This window comes from Excalfactoria chinensis, chromosome 14, assembly GCF_039878825.1.
Source record: "Excalfactoria chinensis isolate bCotChi1 chromosome 14, bCotChi1.hap2, whole genome shotgun sequence".
In the NCBI taxonomy this organism is placed as follows: Eukaryota; Metazoa; Chordata; class Aves; order Galliformes; family Phasianidae; genus Excalfactoria; species Excalfactoria chinensis.
Genome location: NC_092838.1, coordinates 10128087 through 10145214, shown reverse-complemented (window position 1 = coordinate 10145214; position 17128 = coordinate 10128087). Strand labels below are relative to the sequence as shown.

At 48.2% G+C, this 17128-nt stretch overlaps 2 protein-coding genes and 1 long non-coding RNA gene across 4 annotated transcripts in view; 1 reads left to right on the top strand and 2 right to left on the bottom strand.

The window, feature by feature from the left end:
• The window catches only part of IQCE (IQ motif containing E), a 24638-nt gene extending 24087 nt beyond the window's left edge, over positions 1–551 (bottom strand). For both annotated transcript variants that reach the window (XM_072348809.1, XM_072348810.1), the window contains exon 1: positions 431–551. In XM_072348809.1, coding sequence (XP_072204910.1) covers positions 431–472 — 42 coding nt within the window. In that variant the 5' untranslated portion in view covers positions 473–551. The remainder of the gene's footprint in view (positions 1–430) is intronic.
• On the top strand, positions 511–8648 carry BRAT1 (BRCA1 associated ATM activator 1). The gene is made up of 14 exons (XM_072348808.1): positions 511–610; positions 890–1065; positions 1266–1420; positions 2136–2283; positions 2880–3252; positions 3329–3448; positions 4580–4671; positions 4932–5050; positions 5441–5627; positions 5816–5889; positions 6257–6353; positions 6639–6737; positions 7363–7544; positions 7664–8648. The coding sequence occupies exons 2-14, from the start codon at positions 915–917 to the stop codon at positions 8390–8392; spliced, it is 2526 nt and encodes an 841-aa protein (XP_072204909.1). The 5' UTR covers positions 511–610; positions 890–914; the 3' UTR covers positions 8393–8648.
• On the bottom strand, positions 3512–17128 carry LOC140258492 (uncharacterized). The gene is made up of 6 exons (XR_011905263.1): positions 17035–17128; positions 8426–8496; positions 8071–8129; positions 7344–7515; positions 6600–6831; positions 3512–4189 (listed from the first exon to the last, which is right to left on the bottom strand). It is a non-coding gene; the product is annotated as an uncharacterized lncRNA (long non-coding RNA).

The window sequence follows — 17128 nt, the reverse complement described above, 5'->3', positions numbered from 1 at the left end:
CTACAGCACACCAAGATATTATTTTGGTTATTTTTAAGGCCTTTTTATCACCCCGTGTGATCTCCCTGCACAACTGCTCCTGTCGCATGGGGAATCGCAACGAGGAAGGCACTCAGCCCTGCCACAGCGTTCACCAGAGTAGGAAGGTGCCACGAGAAAAGCACTCCAGACCCTGCAAACATTCACAACCCCTTTGCTTTTGCAAAACAAAGACGGGCAACAAGAGAACACAACTCTCAGAGAAGGGCCTCAAAGCCTCCATCTAACTGCCGGGGGGGACAGAAAGGAGCACTACATCCCCCATGCTACGGACCGAGGCCTTGCTCCTCCTCTTAACAACCGCTACCTCATCGGCCTGACTATTCTGAAGGCTCCGTGTTCTGCAGCCCCGTACCCAGCCTGCTCTCCTTCCCTCGCTGCTCCTCCTTACCAGCTCCCCTTCCACGGTCGCCTCGCCACCCCCGCGGGCCATAGCGGGCGGGCGGCCTCAGGGGGAGGCAGGACCGGTCTCAGGCCATGGCGCCCAGCTCGGGGTACTTCCGGGTTGTGGTAACCATAGCAACGAGGCAACGCGACAACGAGGCTCCGGGGGCGAGTTCGCGCCTGCGCAGTGAGTTCCGGACGTGGGGCAGCGCCCTCACACCCCCCGCCCGAGGGCCTGGCGCATCGGCGGCCATAGGCCGTGCTGCGGAGCGTGAGTGCCACCCAGCGGCCATGAAAAGGCAGGAATGGCGGAGGGCCGGGCCCAGCCAGGCCCTGCTCAGCGTAAACGGCTTAATTTCCGTTAAAAACTGCCTATCCGACCTTAGCGGCGCGCACTGAGCGTGCCCGGCTTTTGCGACACTCGCTTTACGGCCAACGGAGGTAACGCAGTCTCCCTTGGTTACAGGGAGCCCAACGCCGGGCCTGCCGCCATGTCACCTCAGGGCCGCTGCGCCATGAGCCGTGCGTGTGCCCTGCTGCTGCCCCGGGTCTGTGCCGCGCTGGCCGACCCGCAGCAGCCCAGCTTCGATGACACCTGCCTGGAGAAAATGCTCGATTGGTTCCGGGAGCTGAGGGAGGCCGGTGAGTGCCCGCCGGGGTTGGTTGGAGAGGATTAGGGAGAGCAGCCGGGTGCCTGAGGGCTGCGCCGGGGGCTGGGCTTCAAGTAAGCCGGAGAATCGCTGATACCCCGAGCTGGCGGTGTCCCGTCGCTCCCTGAGCTGCAGCCATGCACTACCCGCAGTGACGCCGTTTTCTGTCCTTGGACAATTCCCGTTCAATAGAGCCCACCGTGAAGCTGCTGCGAGACAACCCGTGTCTGACGGAGTTCTTCACCGCCGTGCTGGCGCTGCCGGAGCCGGAGCCGAACGTCCTCTCCTTCACGCTGCGCTTAGCTGGGGTAGTCGCAGCTGTGGAAGGCAGCTTCGTACACTTGCAAGTGAGTTACGTACCCACTTGTGCTTTGTCCAGTGCTGAGGACTCCTGGAAAGTCCTCAGTGTTCTGCTTCTGACTTCTTGCAAACATGGAACACGTTAACAATGATATGGTTATGAAAACCTGCAATCGTAATAACTCTTCTCAGTTCTCATGTCAAGCTGCTGTCATCTCAGTGCTTGTGTTGCAGCAAGCTGTACTGTAAGTGCTCATATGTCATACTTCTCAGTTTCAGTTCAAAACATTATATGGGGTAACAATGTATCTCACCAATAGCTGCAGAATATCATATATCGTATATCCCTGGACAGGTCCTTTAGATTTAAACTGCAATTACAGAGGTAGTTTTGTGACCATAGTAGGTTGATCTCCTGAAAAAACAAGGGAACTTCTTAAAGTCCTATTCAATATAACAGACTGCATTTATAGTACAAAATTGGTTAGGGAAAGAGATGCATGCAACATAAAGCAGCTTAACTGATCTAATATACATGTAACTTTTCCGCAGCATCTTAAGAAACAAACAATAGAGCCCTTACGTTGCTTAGTCCATAAAAAAGAGTTGAGTTTAAGCATGAGAATCTGAAAATTCTCTATTTTAGTGTTAATTCTAGCAAGAGAAAGTTTCACTGCAGTATTCGTATAGTTGACATGCAGCCTCTCTGCTCCTCTGAATCCCCTCTGCTTGCTGTTTACGCTGTGTGTTCTCTGCCCTCAGCAGCGGGAGCTGTTGGCCAGGCTCTTTGGTGAGGATGGGCCACTGAAAAGTGCAGCGTGGGAAGATGCGTCTGTACGAAGTGGCTGGGTGGAGGGCATGCACAGCATGGTGCAGCACCCTTCTGCCCTCCACTTCATCTGCAGTGGTGGTGAGTGCTTCCAGGGCTGATAACGCCCCAAGTCCTCCCATCCATTTGGCTATGATTTGAGTGCTGAAAAATTAACCAGGGACTCGTTTATTTCTTGACACATTTTGCAGTCTCATTTTCCTTACATGGCTTCTTAAGTTCTCCTGCTGTTAACACCAACTTTAGATTCCCTATATAAAGAGGTCAGCAACGCTGGATTGGTACTAGCTTGTGCAGCATGTGATGGGCATGAGAACTACTGCTGCAGTTCCCTTTTTTCCTTACTGGATCTGTCTGCAGATGGTACAGACTTCTTCCATAAATATACTCTCAACAGTCCAAGTATTACTACTATTGCAGTGAAGTCATCTTCTGTTCCTGAGTTAATAAAACATGTGAAGGTCTGAAAAGATTTACTTTCTTCTTTTTGTTTGTTTGTACCTAAAGACCGTCTGACTTTAAAAGGCAACAGAGACTACAAAACAAAGTGTTAAAAAAACAAACCACATTTAAGCCTCTGTGTTACTTGAATTAAAACAATGTACAGCTGGGCTGCAGCAAGACTCCACAAGAGGAAGACTGGTGTCTTCATCGACTTTTCTTTTGTTTTCACACAGGAGGCATAGATGTGATCTTCACTCTGCAAGGGGATCCCAGCCTGTTTGTAGCTTCAGCTGCCTGTCGGCTTCTGGTTCACTTGCTCACCTTCTCTGTAGGGTCTGAACTGACTGCACCTCTCAATGCAAAGGACTGCGACTGGCCAACTTGTGCCCACATGATTATAAAGCACATAGAAGATTCTCTTCAATCCAGCTCTGCCTCTCACATCAAGCAGTCATTAAAACTGTTAACTAGTCTGTTTGGCAGTTGTCAAGCTCCTTGGACAAAAGTGCTTTGGTTAGGCATAGCAAAGCAAGTAGAATCCTTCTTGACAGAAGATTCTGTTCAAGCACAGCATGTACTGGCGGATCTTCTTCTAAACATGGCAAGGTGAAGATCTTGGATCCAGTGATGAGAAATGCCATCTGTGTATTAGGACATATGACTTACAGTTCTTTCTTCTCAGGTCTCCCGTGTTTCATGACACTGAAGGCCGTTTTTGGGCATTAGTGACATCTGCTCTGGAGCACTTAACCCCAGTACAATCAAGTCCTTTGGCAGTGGGAATTCTGAGGCTCCACCAATGGTAGGAGTTGCTGCTATGAAATTTTTTCACTCTGCAAATGCTCCCAACATCTCTGTTGTGTTTCTGAGAGTTGTTTTATTTGCCACACAGCATTTTCCACTATATTGCTTAATACAATGGACTGACTGGTGAGAACCATGCAAATAGCTAACACAGTTCAGACACTGCTATTAGAATAATTGTTTCAAAGGCAGAAACGAAAAGAGCCAGTGTCATGTTCACACGTATACTTTTGCATTTTACCTACAGACAGCTATCTCAGACAGCAATACAAAGCTCCTTTAACTTTTTATGGCCAGGGTTGAATAAGATGGATATTCTGACTTTCAAATTCAGAAGTATTTGGTGAGTTTTCTCTTTCACATAAACACTGACAAGTGTGTAACAACTTTAACTGCTTTCCAGCAGATGTATGCATCATATATACATCGTGCATCTCTGTCAACAGCAGGAAAACTTAACTTAGAAGGAAGCAGTATAGGTGATCTAATTTGACTTCTTACACATTGCAGGGCTCCATTAAGAGATGGATTGGGTTGCTCAGGGCCTTTACCGATCCAGTTTCAAATATCCCAAAGGATGGGAATTCCACAGCTTCTCTAGGCAACCAGTTCCAGTAGTTCTTTACCAGTCTCACTATGAGAAGTATTTTCTGTGTATCCAAGTTGGACTCTGCCTTGTTGCAGTTTAAGATGTTGCCTCATCATGTGCACCTCAGAGAAATCCACTAGCATCTTCTCCCTTTAGATGGTGGAAAAAGCATGGAGAAATCATCACATGTTAAATGATTCTAGCACATACAGATACTTTCAGACTGATGAACATGTGTGTCTTACTGGCTTTTTTTTTTCTTTACAGTAAATGTCTATCTAAACTCTTCTTACACAGGCTTTCACTCTTCACTGCAGGATGAGGCTGCTTATCAGTTCCAGAACCATTTCTCTCTTTCAGTTAGCCAGGGAGAATCAGAAGAACACTTGACTTGTGACAGTAATTTCATTTCTATCCTGTTGCTGGATTTTTTTTACAAGTCTGTGTAAAAATCACTATTCTGCTCAGCATTTGGGGAAAGATGTGTGGGGGAAGAGTTGAAGTTTGCTTGTTTTGGTAATTGCTGTTTCTTCCTTGAAGCCCACAAGTTGTGAGGATTAAAGCACTGACTGTTCTCCTTCAACCAATGGACTGTATTTTGAGAGCAGCCTCCCAGCCTCTGGAATATGCAGGTACTATTGCAATAGAAAAGTTTAGAGGCTAGTCGGTTTGCCAGTGTTTTTAAGTACCTGGTTCAGACAAAACTGCAGAAAGACAGAAAAAGCCAAGGACAGGAGCAAAGTTTGTGGTAAAGTGCAGCATCCTGCTGACAGTTGCATCTGAAGGGATCTTCGTACTGCATCACCTCAAAATAGTAGCTTAAAAACCAAGTTTGGAGATCACTGTCCTTTGTAATTGCTAACAACCTGAGCTTCTCCGTTTGATCCCCTAGGTTTGCTGGATGAGTCGGTTAGTGATCCCTCTGCTGTTGAAAGCCTTCTGTCCTCCAAGTCATCTTGTGCTAGTCTTCTGTGTCAGACACTTGCTCATCTGGAGGAGCTGCTCTCTGTGGTAAGAGCGAGTTCTGTTAGTTAGAAAATCCAGCAGGATATATTCCCAGTAGGATAACAAAGGAATATTAAATCTTGTAAAGAGGGACTATACTTGGTTTTACATCTACCTTCACAGGCTTAGTTGCCATCCATTATATCCACTGCAAGTATTGATCCAGTGAAAAACATAAATTGAGTTGCTTTCCCAATTAGTGAGAAGCATCTCCTTCCATTTTTGCAATAGTTCATTGGATGAGAGGAAGATTACTTGTTTGTAGTTATTAGCATTATGTTACCATAAGGACAGTAAAGTTGCAGCTTTTGCTGTGTCTCTACCAGAAACTCTTGCTCTGTATGTATGCTTGAAACATTTGATGAAAGCTTGTTGTGGTTTTTTCCCTCCCATTAGGCTTTTTTGCCCGTGAATTTACCCTATGCATCTTTGCTGCATTCTGTCTTGACAATATTACAGTTCTGTAATGGCCTCCTGATTCCAGCTTCTCCTCTGGGAAGCAAGATCAGCCAAATCTTGGTGGGTTGCTTCCGTGTACAGAAGTCAGCTCTTAATGCCCTTGCAGCACTTTCTGACCAGAAATGTGAGTTAAACTTTGCACTTACATTTTAATTTTGGAAATTACTATTCTGTATTTGAGCACTGTGCTTTGCTGCTTCTATAAAACAGTATGATAAGCCTTTTCATTCCATATTGGAACAGTTGAATTAGTCCCTTTCTCTTAATATTGGTTCCTGAGCTTTTCTTTTGCTTTGTTTTTAAATGTTTCAGGCTGTGACACAGTTATGGAAAGATTATTTGACATCCTTCTGGCATACCTGGAGAGTCCAAATACTTCTCCTACTGTGAGTATAGAACTAAAGAAGGCTCCAAATCTATTACCTTGCCCAGTGGGATACAGTTCTGAGAAACGATCTGACAACAGTTGTTCCTTAGCGTGGTTAGTATTAGAATATCTAGAAGCTTCTTTTGAGGGACTTTCAGGAAATAGCTAAAATGCCAACGAGCAAGGAGTTGACCAGTAAACCAAGTGCTCTTGAAAATACAGGAGCCACCACGTCTAACAGTAGAACCAATATAATCAACTCGACCGCGCTCTAATTTCTTCTGATAATTCCACTGTAATTTTGAGTCCAAAAAAGAAATGTATCTAGCATAAAGACAGCAGCACCTTCTCCTGCAGTAAAGTACATCTGCTTTGTATCTCTTCAGGTTCTGAAGAAATCATTTAAAGCGATGTCCAGGTGGTTGATGAGCTTGCCAGGAATGTCCTTCAAAAATCAGCAGCTAACTGAGAAGATTTTGCAAGGTAACAAAGCTACTGAAGTTAGGACAAACAGCAGCTGGTGGCACATCTGAAATGTGCTCTCACCTGCTTTTCCCACCTAAAGCACTTAGGATTTGTTTGTTTGTTTGCATTTGTGGTGAATTTAGTTGTATCTGCTCATGTGGTGCTTTTGGGAACTGAGAGAAGCTCACTCACAGCATCAACAAAAGGGGTCACATCAGCGAAAACAGTGCAGAGGTTGTACAGTGATTTGGTTGGGTTCCTTACCTTTCGTGTCGATTCATGCCTCTTGCTTGGCTTTCACAGATGTATTTCTGGTGCTGCAGAAGCGTTTGTGCAGTCCCTGTTGGGAAGTACGAGATTCTTCTCTGGAGTTCCTCACCAAATTGATTAGAAACCTGAGAGGTACGTGCAGACATTTAATGGCTCAGATTGGAGGACTGTTTCTTGTAATGTTAGGAAAGTCAGTCAGACCTGTGGAGCATCCTCTGACCTGTAACTGCAGGGGGAAAGAAGGAAGGAAAGAAAAGACACGTTGAGATTTTTACGTTCAGATCACAGTCAAAGTCTGTCAAAAAGATAATAAACTTACACCAGCATTCTGTTGAAACTGAATTGCTGTGTCCTCCTTAAGGATCACTTTAGCAAATTAAACTGTGTTACCTGGCTTGACAGTAGTAAGGGCTGAGCATTTCTTTTTTTTCTCCTTTCTTAAACAAAAGTTGCTTGATGGGGCTGAAGCCACATTCCGATTTACCTGGAGCAATTTTTTTCTCCCCAATAGAAACAACTGTAGATGCATTTTTCCAAGCTCTGTGTCAAACATGGCATGACTGGAAGTCACCACGCTGCTGCAAGATGGGGAGCCTGATAGAAAACGTGCTGCTGTGAGCAGCAGCTCTGTTCACTGGCAGCTGCCCTGCAGTCAGCGAGCCTCCTTTTATGACACAGATCACTGTTTGCATTGGAAACAAGTTCATGCTCTGAGAGAATAGAGCCTCACTTCTTTACCTTGCTGTCTCCTTTACAGACTACAATGAGTTCAGGCAGTCTCTCCTGTCTTCAGAGGTGCCAAAGCTTACAGAAAATCTTCTCGAGGATCCAGAGAGCTATGTGCGAGCAAGTGCTGTGACTGCTATGGGACACCTGGCCTTCATTACTTACTTCTTAGTCCCAGAGTCACCTGTTGCAGGGAATCAGTATAATAAAGAGGTATGACTTCGTGTAATCCGCTGCAAACACAAGCAGAACTGCACGTTATTTTACTGCTTTTTGTTGTTCTTTTTCGTTTGTTTTTAATGCTCCTCTTCTCTTTGTCTTTTTACATTTAGAAAACTGTGGCAAAGCTTCAAGAAATCTTGTCCACAGACCCAGAGGGCTTTCCTAGGAGAGCTGTGATGAGCGTCTTCACCATGTGGCTTAAAGAGAGCTGCACAGGTCAACTGGAAGAGACAGTGCAGTTTGTCTCTACAGTGGTCCAGACCGCAGCACATGACTTAGACTGGGAAGTCAAACTTGGTTGTTTAGAACTGGTTCAAATTTTCTGTAACTACATGTTTTGCCAGTTTGGCCTTCCCGAATGCCATTATGCCCCCGTCACATCTGCAGTCACTCGTTCTATTCATCAGAATGAGCCACTGCAGATATTTTGTCGAGCAAACCTGTTCAGCTTCTTGTTTCAGTCTTTGTGTGACTGTGACAAGCCAGTGGGTCAGAAAGCCTGTGATATACTGCTTACCTTAAAATCTCATTTCTGTCGGAGAAGCACCAGAGCTTCACGTGGGACTGGAGATTTACCTGCAGGACATGGCATTCATTGGTTACAAAGAACACTAAGGGAAGGTTCTCTGGTCCAGAACTTCCCCACAGATGATGATAACAGAGTGGACTTTCAAGATCCAGAGAGCATGATGTTAGCTTTGAGAACAATAGACTTAGTGGAACTGCACAGTGACCTAAATAAATGTAGTGACTACGTGGAGAAAAGCCCCCAGTCCCTCTTAGAGGACATCCTTGCTACTATGGGGAGCATAGAGGACAATGAAGCTGACTGCTACTAAAGACATCTTTTGCTTTGAGGGAATGGTACTTACATGGGTTTCTTGTGAAGAGAGATTTTGCTACCAAAGTCTTTTGTGAGAGGAGATAGTAGGAAGTGTTAACTCTGTACAGAAAAAAGGGGATAGTTTTGTTAGCTGTTATAGAAAAATCTTTGGTTTAATACTGATGGTTTCTCTTATTTTTAAGTATGTTCTCTGATAGATGGATCTGCCTGCTTTATTTTTTTAAGCAAATAAAGAAATGCATTTCTTCTGCTATAGCCTTGTAAGTACGTTCAGAAGGCAGCAGAGCCTGCCTTCATCATGAAACATTAAAAAGCATTACAAAATGGGGACTGAAAACGAGCTATTCTGCATGCTTTTAGAACAAACTCATCACCTGCAACTGAGCTTTCAGTACACAATTGCTCTCACTTTGCATCATGAAAACAGCGGTCCTTCCATAAACTCTACGTTCCTGCCATACAAAGACTCTGGGGATGTAAAGAGAGAGGAGGGCTGCGGGGTGGTCGGGATGGGCAGAGGAAGAAGCTGCACGCTGCCTTTCTGGGATGAGTTTTTGTGGAACTGCAGCTTTGCATCAGCAGTGCTGTAGCTGTGCAGCCCCTGCAGGAGGCACATTTCCCCATCCGGATGCTACAGACGATTTAAGCAAAAGCAGCGTCCAGGCACAGGGTTCGTGTCCTATCAGCTCTGTCAGTTACTTGAATGTGGCCTGTGGGTAGCGGGCTGCAGCTACACAAGTGATAACAACACAAAGCATCACAGATGACAAAAACCCACATCTCTGAGAGCAAGTACTGTGAACAAAGAAGATTACAGAGCTCTTTTCAGCTCCTTATCTGAACAGGGGCAGCGTGAGTTCTGTTGCCTGATCTGTACATAGGTATGAAATTCCAAGAACCATTTTTAACAACAAAGCACTAAGTAAAGGATTTATCCTCTCACTGCTCAGACTCACATTGACGTGGCAGAGAAGTGTCTGGCTCAGCCCTATGCTAGCAACAGCTTTATAAAAGCTGTCAGAAGAATCGTTGTTAGTTTTCTGTTTTAATACACTGGACATTTAAAATTCAAAGGCTCTTTGCTTAAGTTATGCTATGAGCAAAGTCAAAACCAAGCCCTGAGTGTCTGAGGCCGCTGCTTAAGCCTTGGATGTGATCTGTGAGTGCAAACAAACTCGGGCACATCTTAAGAAATTTCTTTTGTCCATCACATAAAATTTGCTCTACGTTTCAACACAAGCTTTGAAAAGCCACCACACGGTACAGAGGAAGCTCATCAGCCAGCTTTGCCACAGTTCTCAGCACTTAACAATAAAAGGTAGCAGCAGCTGCACCCCTGTGCTGTGCCATTTCCCACCAGCGCTGTGGGTTTTGTCCTCTGCTGAGAAATAAAGCACTGCTAAACGTCACACAGCCAGACCTCAGCCTGTGGCAGAGCTGCTTCTCCACGTGCAAGACAGACTGTGCGCATCACCCCTCTTTCAAACAAGCTGAGTGCCTATGCAGAATAAGATGGTGCAACACTGGTGATGTTTCATTCATTGTCTCTGCCCCACTGAGGGAGCTGTGCTGGTTAAAGGAAGGCTGTCCAACCACATCACAGGGCTGGGAATACACCTGTCATGCATCCCCTTCCAGAACAAAGCCCCAGTATGAGTTGCTCCCCAACTCATCCCACCCCATGCAGTGGTCACACTGTATGCAAGGGGGAAGCATGAGGTGCAGCACAGTGGTTCTGGTGGTCCCGTTTGGGGGTCACTCCTTGGTTAGACCAGGTCAAGTGTAAAGTAGCACTGGGATCTTCAAGAGGGCTGTGGTAGGGCTGCTTTTCACACCTGTGAGCCATGGTGTGAGCCACCTGGAGCCCTGTGGGACTGGTCATGCATTTAGAACTCCTGTTGTGTGCCAACGATAAAGGAGCAGTTAAAGAAACAACTGACAGCAGTTGCTAAGTGACAGCATCCATATAGGTTTGAACAGCCATGGGACGGGCGCAGGGAGCAGCACAGCAATCCCACTTTGTCCATAGAATTGAGGGAAAAAAGCCTCTTATCAGTACCATCCTTAGCTGATGCACCCAAACCAGCAGCACCAAGCATGGTTCCAAAGTACCTTTACTGCTGCTTGCTCTTCCCACCACTTCCTCTCCAGTGAACTGGTGCACAGGACAGCACCACAGCGTTCTGGGCTGAGCTGCCCATTCTGATCAACAGGAAATAATGACAGTGTTGGCACTGATGGTTGTTGGAAAAATCAACAGCAACAAAACCCAACAAAAATCCACCCATCAGCTTCCCAAGCAAAGCCGTGGCTATGATGAACACTGAGCAGAGCTGTTGTACTGGAAAAAAAAGATGGTAACTTTTTCAGAGCTTCAAACTACGCACATCCTCATAAACAAAGCATTTAAACTTAAATTGACATGAAGTGGTGGCCAAGCTGAGGAGCCTGAAGTCCTGCAGTGCAAGAAGGGGTCACCTGCTCCTGACAGGGCTGGGAGTGAGGAGACCATGAACACTGCTTTATCTGGATGGAGAACTGCTCATCCCCAAAGGGGAGAGATCACAATGGGCATCACTGGCAGCTCAGTGCCCCCAAGCAAGGTATGCTTTGAAAAGAGAAAAACACTAGCAGTGCAAGCGGGCTCAGTACAACCTCTCTCTCACTCTGCTTGCTATCAAACACTGCAGAAGCAGTCTGAGGTTGTGCTGGTAGCAGAGACAAAGGGACTGATCCATCAGCACCCTGTGAACAGCAGGAAGTGACCAGGAAGCGTCACCACCCAGCTGCCAAGGGAGGAAAGGATCACAAACATCGCTCAGCTGCCTGAGTGCACACACAGTACAGACTCACGGGACCACCTCTGCCCACCAATGCAGCATGGAGAACCTGTCAGCATGTGGCCCACTGTCACTGCAAGCCACTGCTGATCTGAATGGTGCCCTTTCCTAATGGATTCCCTTCCAGCTCCATCCACACGACTCTAGATTTCCAGTGCTGGGAGGAGCTGCCTTGACCCTGTTGCCAGCTCTCACAGTGCAGAGCTCATGCCAGCACAATCAGGGCTTACATCCAGATGGATAAAGCCAGATTGGCTGTTGCCTTTGGTCACTGTCCCCATGTTATCATACTGAACGCTTCCCTTCTGCGCACTCCCCCAAAGTAAAATGTTTATCTGCTCTCTATTTCATCCAGAAATGCAGCCAGTTAACTGTACATTCTCATAGCTCTTCTTATTGCTCAGATTGCTTCTCAACAGCCAGGACAGCGTGCCTTGACCTGGCACCAAAGCACTATGAATCACACAGCACAAAGACAACACTGCAGTGCAGACAAAGGTCTGATCCCCAGCAGCACTAAATCAGCTCAGAGGTGCAGCCTGGCCAAGTAAAAGACACATCCCCAGCGTGTGCTGCAGCGTGGCTTCACCCCACTGGTGCTGCAGATACGGCATTGTAGAAAGAACAGAGCCCTCCAGCCTCTCCAGCTCCTGCATTGGGAACTTCTGCCCTGGGGGATCAGCACTGCCTTCCTCCCGAGTTTGGGAGCATCTTCCCCCACCCTTCATTTATTGAGATGAGATCAAAGATCCATCTCCATGGAAACGTCTGAGCGCAAAGAGTTGCTGCACTACGGCGCTGCATCCTGCTCGTGGGCTTTGGCACTGCTTCTTGGAGCAGAAGCTTTAAAATCAGACGTATCAGCATTTGGATCTCTGCGTAAACGGCTTGATTAATAATAATTGATAACTTGAGCAGCGGTGAGTATAAATAGCACATACTATGGAGTGGGACGGTACAGCAAGTATAGGGAGTTCAATGCAGACTTGGGGAGACTCTGAAATGGGGACTACGTGTGAGGGAGCACTGTGTGACACAGCCAGCAGATGTGCCTTTCATAGAACATGAGGTTTTCTCCTGGGGTGAGGCAGGAGGGAGCAGCCATACCTGTCGCTGTGTGTCTCCATCAGCTCCGGATGCAGCGCTGATCACAGCAGCCATCCAGCTGCTATCGGAGGAACTCTGTGCCCAAACTCCTACCACTTCCAGGCTGTCTCCTGCTGCTTCCAAACACACAAGGGACACTTGTGCTCTTCCATAGCAGATACAGCCACCTGCTGCCTGTTGTAATCACACCTGGAGTTGGGTAGGACTCCCTGTACACACAGAGCCAAGAACCAGGGTGGGCAGAGCAGTTGAAGCCCATCACTGCCCACTCAGACAGCTCTGCAGGGAGGTTTAGGTTCACCCCACAGGGATTGCCATTGGAGCAGCAGCAGCCTAGGACATAAGGAAGAGAAACAGAACTCACCCATATCCTGAGAAGGGAGAGCAGCAAACAGCAAAGCAGATCTGACAGCTCTGATGTGGGGAGCTCCAAGGAACTCGCACCCTGTCTCACTGCTGCGTGTAGCAATGCTGAGCCCCGAGTCACCCATATGCACACAGACTGTTATTTCTGTAATCATATTAAAGAATTTCAGAATAGCAACTGTGCAGTGAGCAGCCCAGCTGCCAGCATTTAGCCTTATCCTAGGGCACAGGCAGAGTATGCCAGGCATGAATTAATGCCGCATAAGCTGCACCATGCTGAGTTTCATGGCTTAATTATAAAAGAGAAAGCAATAATCAGGGGATCTATAAGGCTAATAAACGTTCTGAGAGCACCGGGTGTGACACAAGAGCCACAGCCAGTGTGACAGGACATGAATGCATTTAAAAAGCACATTAATCACACGCCGTGCACTAATTTGCAGCTGGCTTCCAGAGACAGCACTTGGCCTTTAGCCGCCTTCGTGGCATCCCTGGCTGCGAGCAGATCAGCACCAAAGCAATGCCAGCACCATGAGCACTGACCCAGCCATGAGCCAGGACACGGGGCTCATCCTGCAGGACACAGCCCAGTTCCCAGCCCTGCTGCTCCCAGAGCTTCCACTACACACAGTTTGGTGCTGGCAGCGCCCACAGGATGGGATGTGCAGTGCATTCATTCAGCCAAGGGCAGCCAAGAAGAAAATCAGGGCAAGGTGATTTGTGCAAACATCTCAGTATCTCTGAATCTCTCCCCTCTCCATCTTGTATCTCACCTCACTGCAGCTTTTTAATTGCACGCCTTGGTGCTGGGCTTTGCCTCTTGATCAGAGATCAAGCTCTGACACCAGCTGGGTGCTCCATGGACTGAAATGCTACAGACAGGGAAACCTGAAGCTCTCCCAAACACCCGCTTCTGCCCAATAATTCACTGCATCACTGCAAACTTCTCCTCTCCTTGCCCTCCGCAAAGGGCAGCTCTCTTCACATTTGTGCTCACATGTTACCATCAGACAAAAGCATATCGAGTTATCTGCACTTCTTCTCTCCCTAATAATCCCAAATTTAACTTTGTCCTACTTAGCACCTCCTCTGGCACCGGGAAGTGAGATGCTATTTCTGCTGGCCTCAATACTGAACCCAGGGAAGGCACAGAGAAGGTCCAGGTTGGGCTTAAAGCCTGGGATGGATTGCTCCATCACAGCCTCCTTCCACAAGCTTCCTGAACCTCGGACAGGAGCCACAAAGCACTGATCCCCAGCACTGCCAGCAGCAGAAATAAGAATGTATTAAAAAGCACCTAGGCCCTCTGCAAAGATACAGGGATCTGAAATCTCTCTCCCCTTGCGGCGCATGCACACCAACTGCCCACAGGGAGACTGCAAACACGAAATCAGTGCTGAGAAGGGAAAGCAGCTCTGCGAATGAACAGAACTTGGGGTAAGTTTTCCTTCCATTAGCAGCACAGGAGAACTGAAGCAGCAACCAGCCAGCTGCAGGAGGGACAACTCTTTCCCCAGGGTCTCAAACCTCAGGCCCCATTTAAAAGCCTTAATAAACCCAGAATATAGGTGATCCCACGACCTAGTAACAGATCTGCGAATAAATGGCTCCCGCTTCACTTAGTAGCTGTTCTCCTTTCCCCCCCCTTCCCTCTCCCTCCAGCAGCAGTTGTAGCAGCAGATTGTGCTCGCTGTTCAGAGCAGGGCTGGGGCTGTTTGTCTCTTCCAGTCTGTGTCACTGCAGGATCACCAGCCCAGCGCTGCTTCCATCACCTCCCCGGCCCACTGATGGAGCTGGGCAGTGCCAGGACACGGTGCACAGGGACAGTTCTGCTTGAAGGCATGATCCCATGCTGAGAGTGAGCAGTGCCTTGGGGACATCAATGGCCCAGCTCTGTCACTGCCCAGAAGGGGCCTGCTGCCTGCTGCTCCCTTCTCCTCCATCACCCTTCGCTGCTGCTGCTCCTCACCGCTACGTGGGAAAGGCAAAAAAAATCCTGCCAACATCACTGTTTGCCTCCATGAGGTCCATCCCAACTGCTGAGGGGTTGATGGGTGGGCAGAGCAGCAGCTGGGCACAGCAAGAGCTTGTCCAGACACCAGAGTGACACATCACAGCCTTTAAAGAAATTAATGAGAGCGAATGGAAGAGACAAGGAACGGTTCTCCCTCCGGTGCCCTCTGATGCAGGCAGAGCCAGAACAGCATTTTCAGAGGGGAAGCACAAAGCTGCCACGACCTGCCTGACCTGGTCCCCAACCTGTACAAGGAGAACACCTGTTTTATTGGTTCCTCATCTCCTGCTTCAGACTGTCCTGCTATCAGAAACACACGGCCACATCTCCAGCCTGCAAAGAAGGCAAACCTGTCCCCAGCAGCACTCCCAGTGTGATAACCCTCAACCTTGCCACAGACTGCTCAGTCCTGCTTCTTCCTTTCCATCACCATCAACACACAGCACCCAAAGTCTGTCCCTGCCAGAAACCTTTACATCTTAAGGCCAGGCTCTTATTCTAGTGCATTCCCCTGTCCTCCCTCCCGGTGCTCCTGGCAGGACTGTACCTGCATTAGGATCAAGCACAAAGTGGCTGCTGGTAATGCAGCCCTCTGCAGGTCTGCCCAAATCTAGGTCAGAGCTTTGAGGTCACAGAGCAGTGAGAGAACAGGAGGTGAACCCACAGTGCTTTGTTGGGGCTGCTTTTCACACACGGACTTTAAGGAAGTTTGCTCATATGAGTTTCTGCTTTGTGGTGGCAACCCGGACTGATGCTAAAAGCACCTGCCTTCCTCAGAACTGCTGCAGATCACAAAGACAGAGAAATAACACCAACTCCTCAACAGCCCAAGCACCAGTCCCAGATGGAAGTGTCACACCTGCAGCATTCAGTAGGAGCAGACCCTTCCTTGGCTGCACAAAGCCCAGCACTGTGTGCCTGCCTGGAGCCCATCTCACAGGAAAGGCATTTTATCTTATCTGCAAAACTCCAACACATGGGGAGGCATTCACCATCCTCAGCAATTTGTTCCAGGACTTCATCAGCTTCTGGTGCTGCTCTGGGGGAGATTCCCTTCTGTCTGTGAGGACACTGCAGCAGCACCAGTCCTGTTCAGCTGTGCTGACTGATCTGCAGGTGGGCAGCTAAAGCATTAAGTACCAAGGTTACATGCAATAGGTTTTGTAGGAAAAAAAGCTCTAAATCTCCATTCCTGGAGCACACCACATGCAGAGCACTGCTGCCTGGTTTAGCTCTTGGCTTCCCCTGGGCAGGAGGTGCCTGTTTGGGGTTTGTGTTGCTCTGAACACACTGATGGTGTACTACAAACAACATGCAGATACATCATTTCAGTTAATTAATACAAATAAGCACTAATTACAAACAGCAACTAATTAAAACTGAACAGAGGGCATCTCCCATGCTTTGGTGAGCAGATGAAGGGAAGGGATGCTGCTGCAAGGCCGTTGGGCCCAGCCCTGCCCCCACACTGCACTGCAGAAAGGTTCCCACAGAGGCTGCCAGGTGAGACTGCTGCTGCTCCCCTCCTTCTGATTACAACAGCAGCTAATTAAGGCAATATCTCACCAGCAATGCTCTCTGTGCCTTAAGAGCAATGCAGATCCCAGGGTGGCAGGCTGCTGTGTGCAGTGATTTCCTTATTCTGGTGCTCACTAACCCCACAGCACTGCGATTTGTCCACCTGTATGGCCACTGAGCATTCCTGCTGCACCCTGCAGAGCCGTGCCTGCAGTGTGGGCTGCAAGGAGCACTGCAGCTCCAGAGCCTAGGAAGCAGGATTCCTAACTTCTGTTTGTGTCTCTTAGGGACAAGTCCAGGTCCCAGCTGGGATCTTCCTTTGTCCTTCCATCCAGTGATGGAGGAACATGGGATCAAAGCACCAAAAAGATCAAAACACGAAAGCTAGAAGACATGAAGAAATGCGGCTGGAGAGCCACCCATCCAGTGTAATTAACCTTCCTGAGAACAGATAATATTCCCAAATTAAAGGACACCCTGGGACACAGAAACACATCCACATCATGTGGGAGAGACACGCAAAGAGGAGCATCAAGGCAAACACAGCCACCACTCCCACGGAGGAGATCTCATCAGTCTCCGGTGCAACCACATAACTAGAGCTCAGCTCTCCAGACACCCACTCCAACCTTCGTTTCTTATTAACACAGCAGATTAAAGAGCTCTCAGCTCTTGCGGCACCATCACGCCGCCCAGCCCCGGGCTCCCGGCAGGAGCGCGCTCCCATCACTCCTCTCCCGGCTCCAGCGGGGACCCGCCGGGTCCGACAACTCCCTCCCAGAGCCCATTTACCCTTTTTGCTCCAAAACCATTTTTGCGGAGCTGCCCTGCAGCCCGAGGTAGGGTTCAGTCCCCGCGCTGCCCGCCGGTTCCCCCGGCCCCTCTC

Excerpts from the sequence above, each read along its gene's own strand:
- BRAT1 (XM_072348808.1), top strand. The coding sequence starts at position 915 with ATGTCACCTCAGGGCCGCTGCGCCATGAGCCGTGCGTGTGCCCTGCTG. Across the intron at positions 5,890-6,256 it reads GTCCAAATACTTCTCCTACT|GTTCTGAAGAAATCATTTAA; the intron begins GTGAGTATAGAA and ends GTATCTCTTCAG. Across the intron at positions 7,545-7,663 it reads GGAATCAGTATAATAAAGAG|AAAACTGTGGCAAAGCTTCA; the intron begins GTATGACTTCGT and ends TTTTACATTTAG.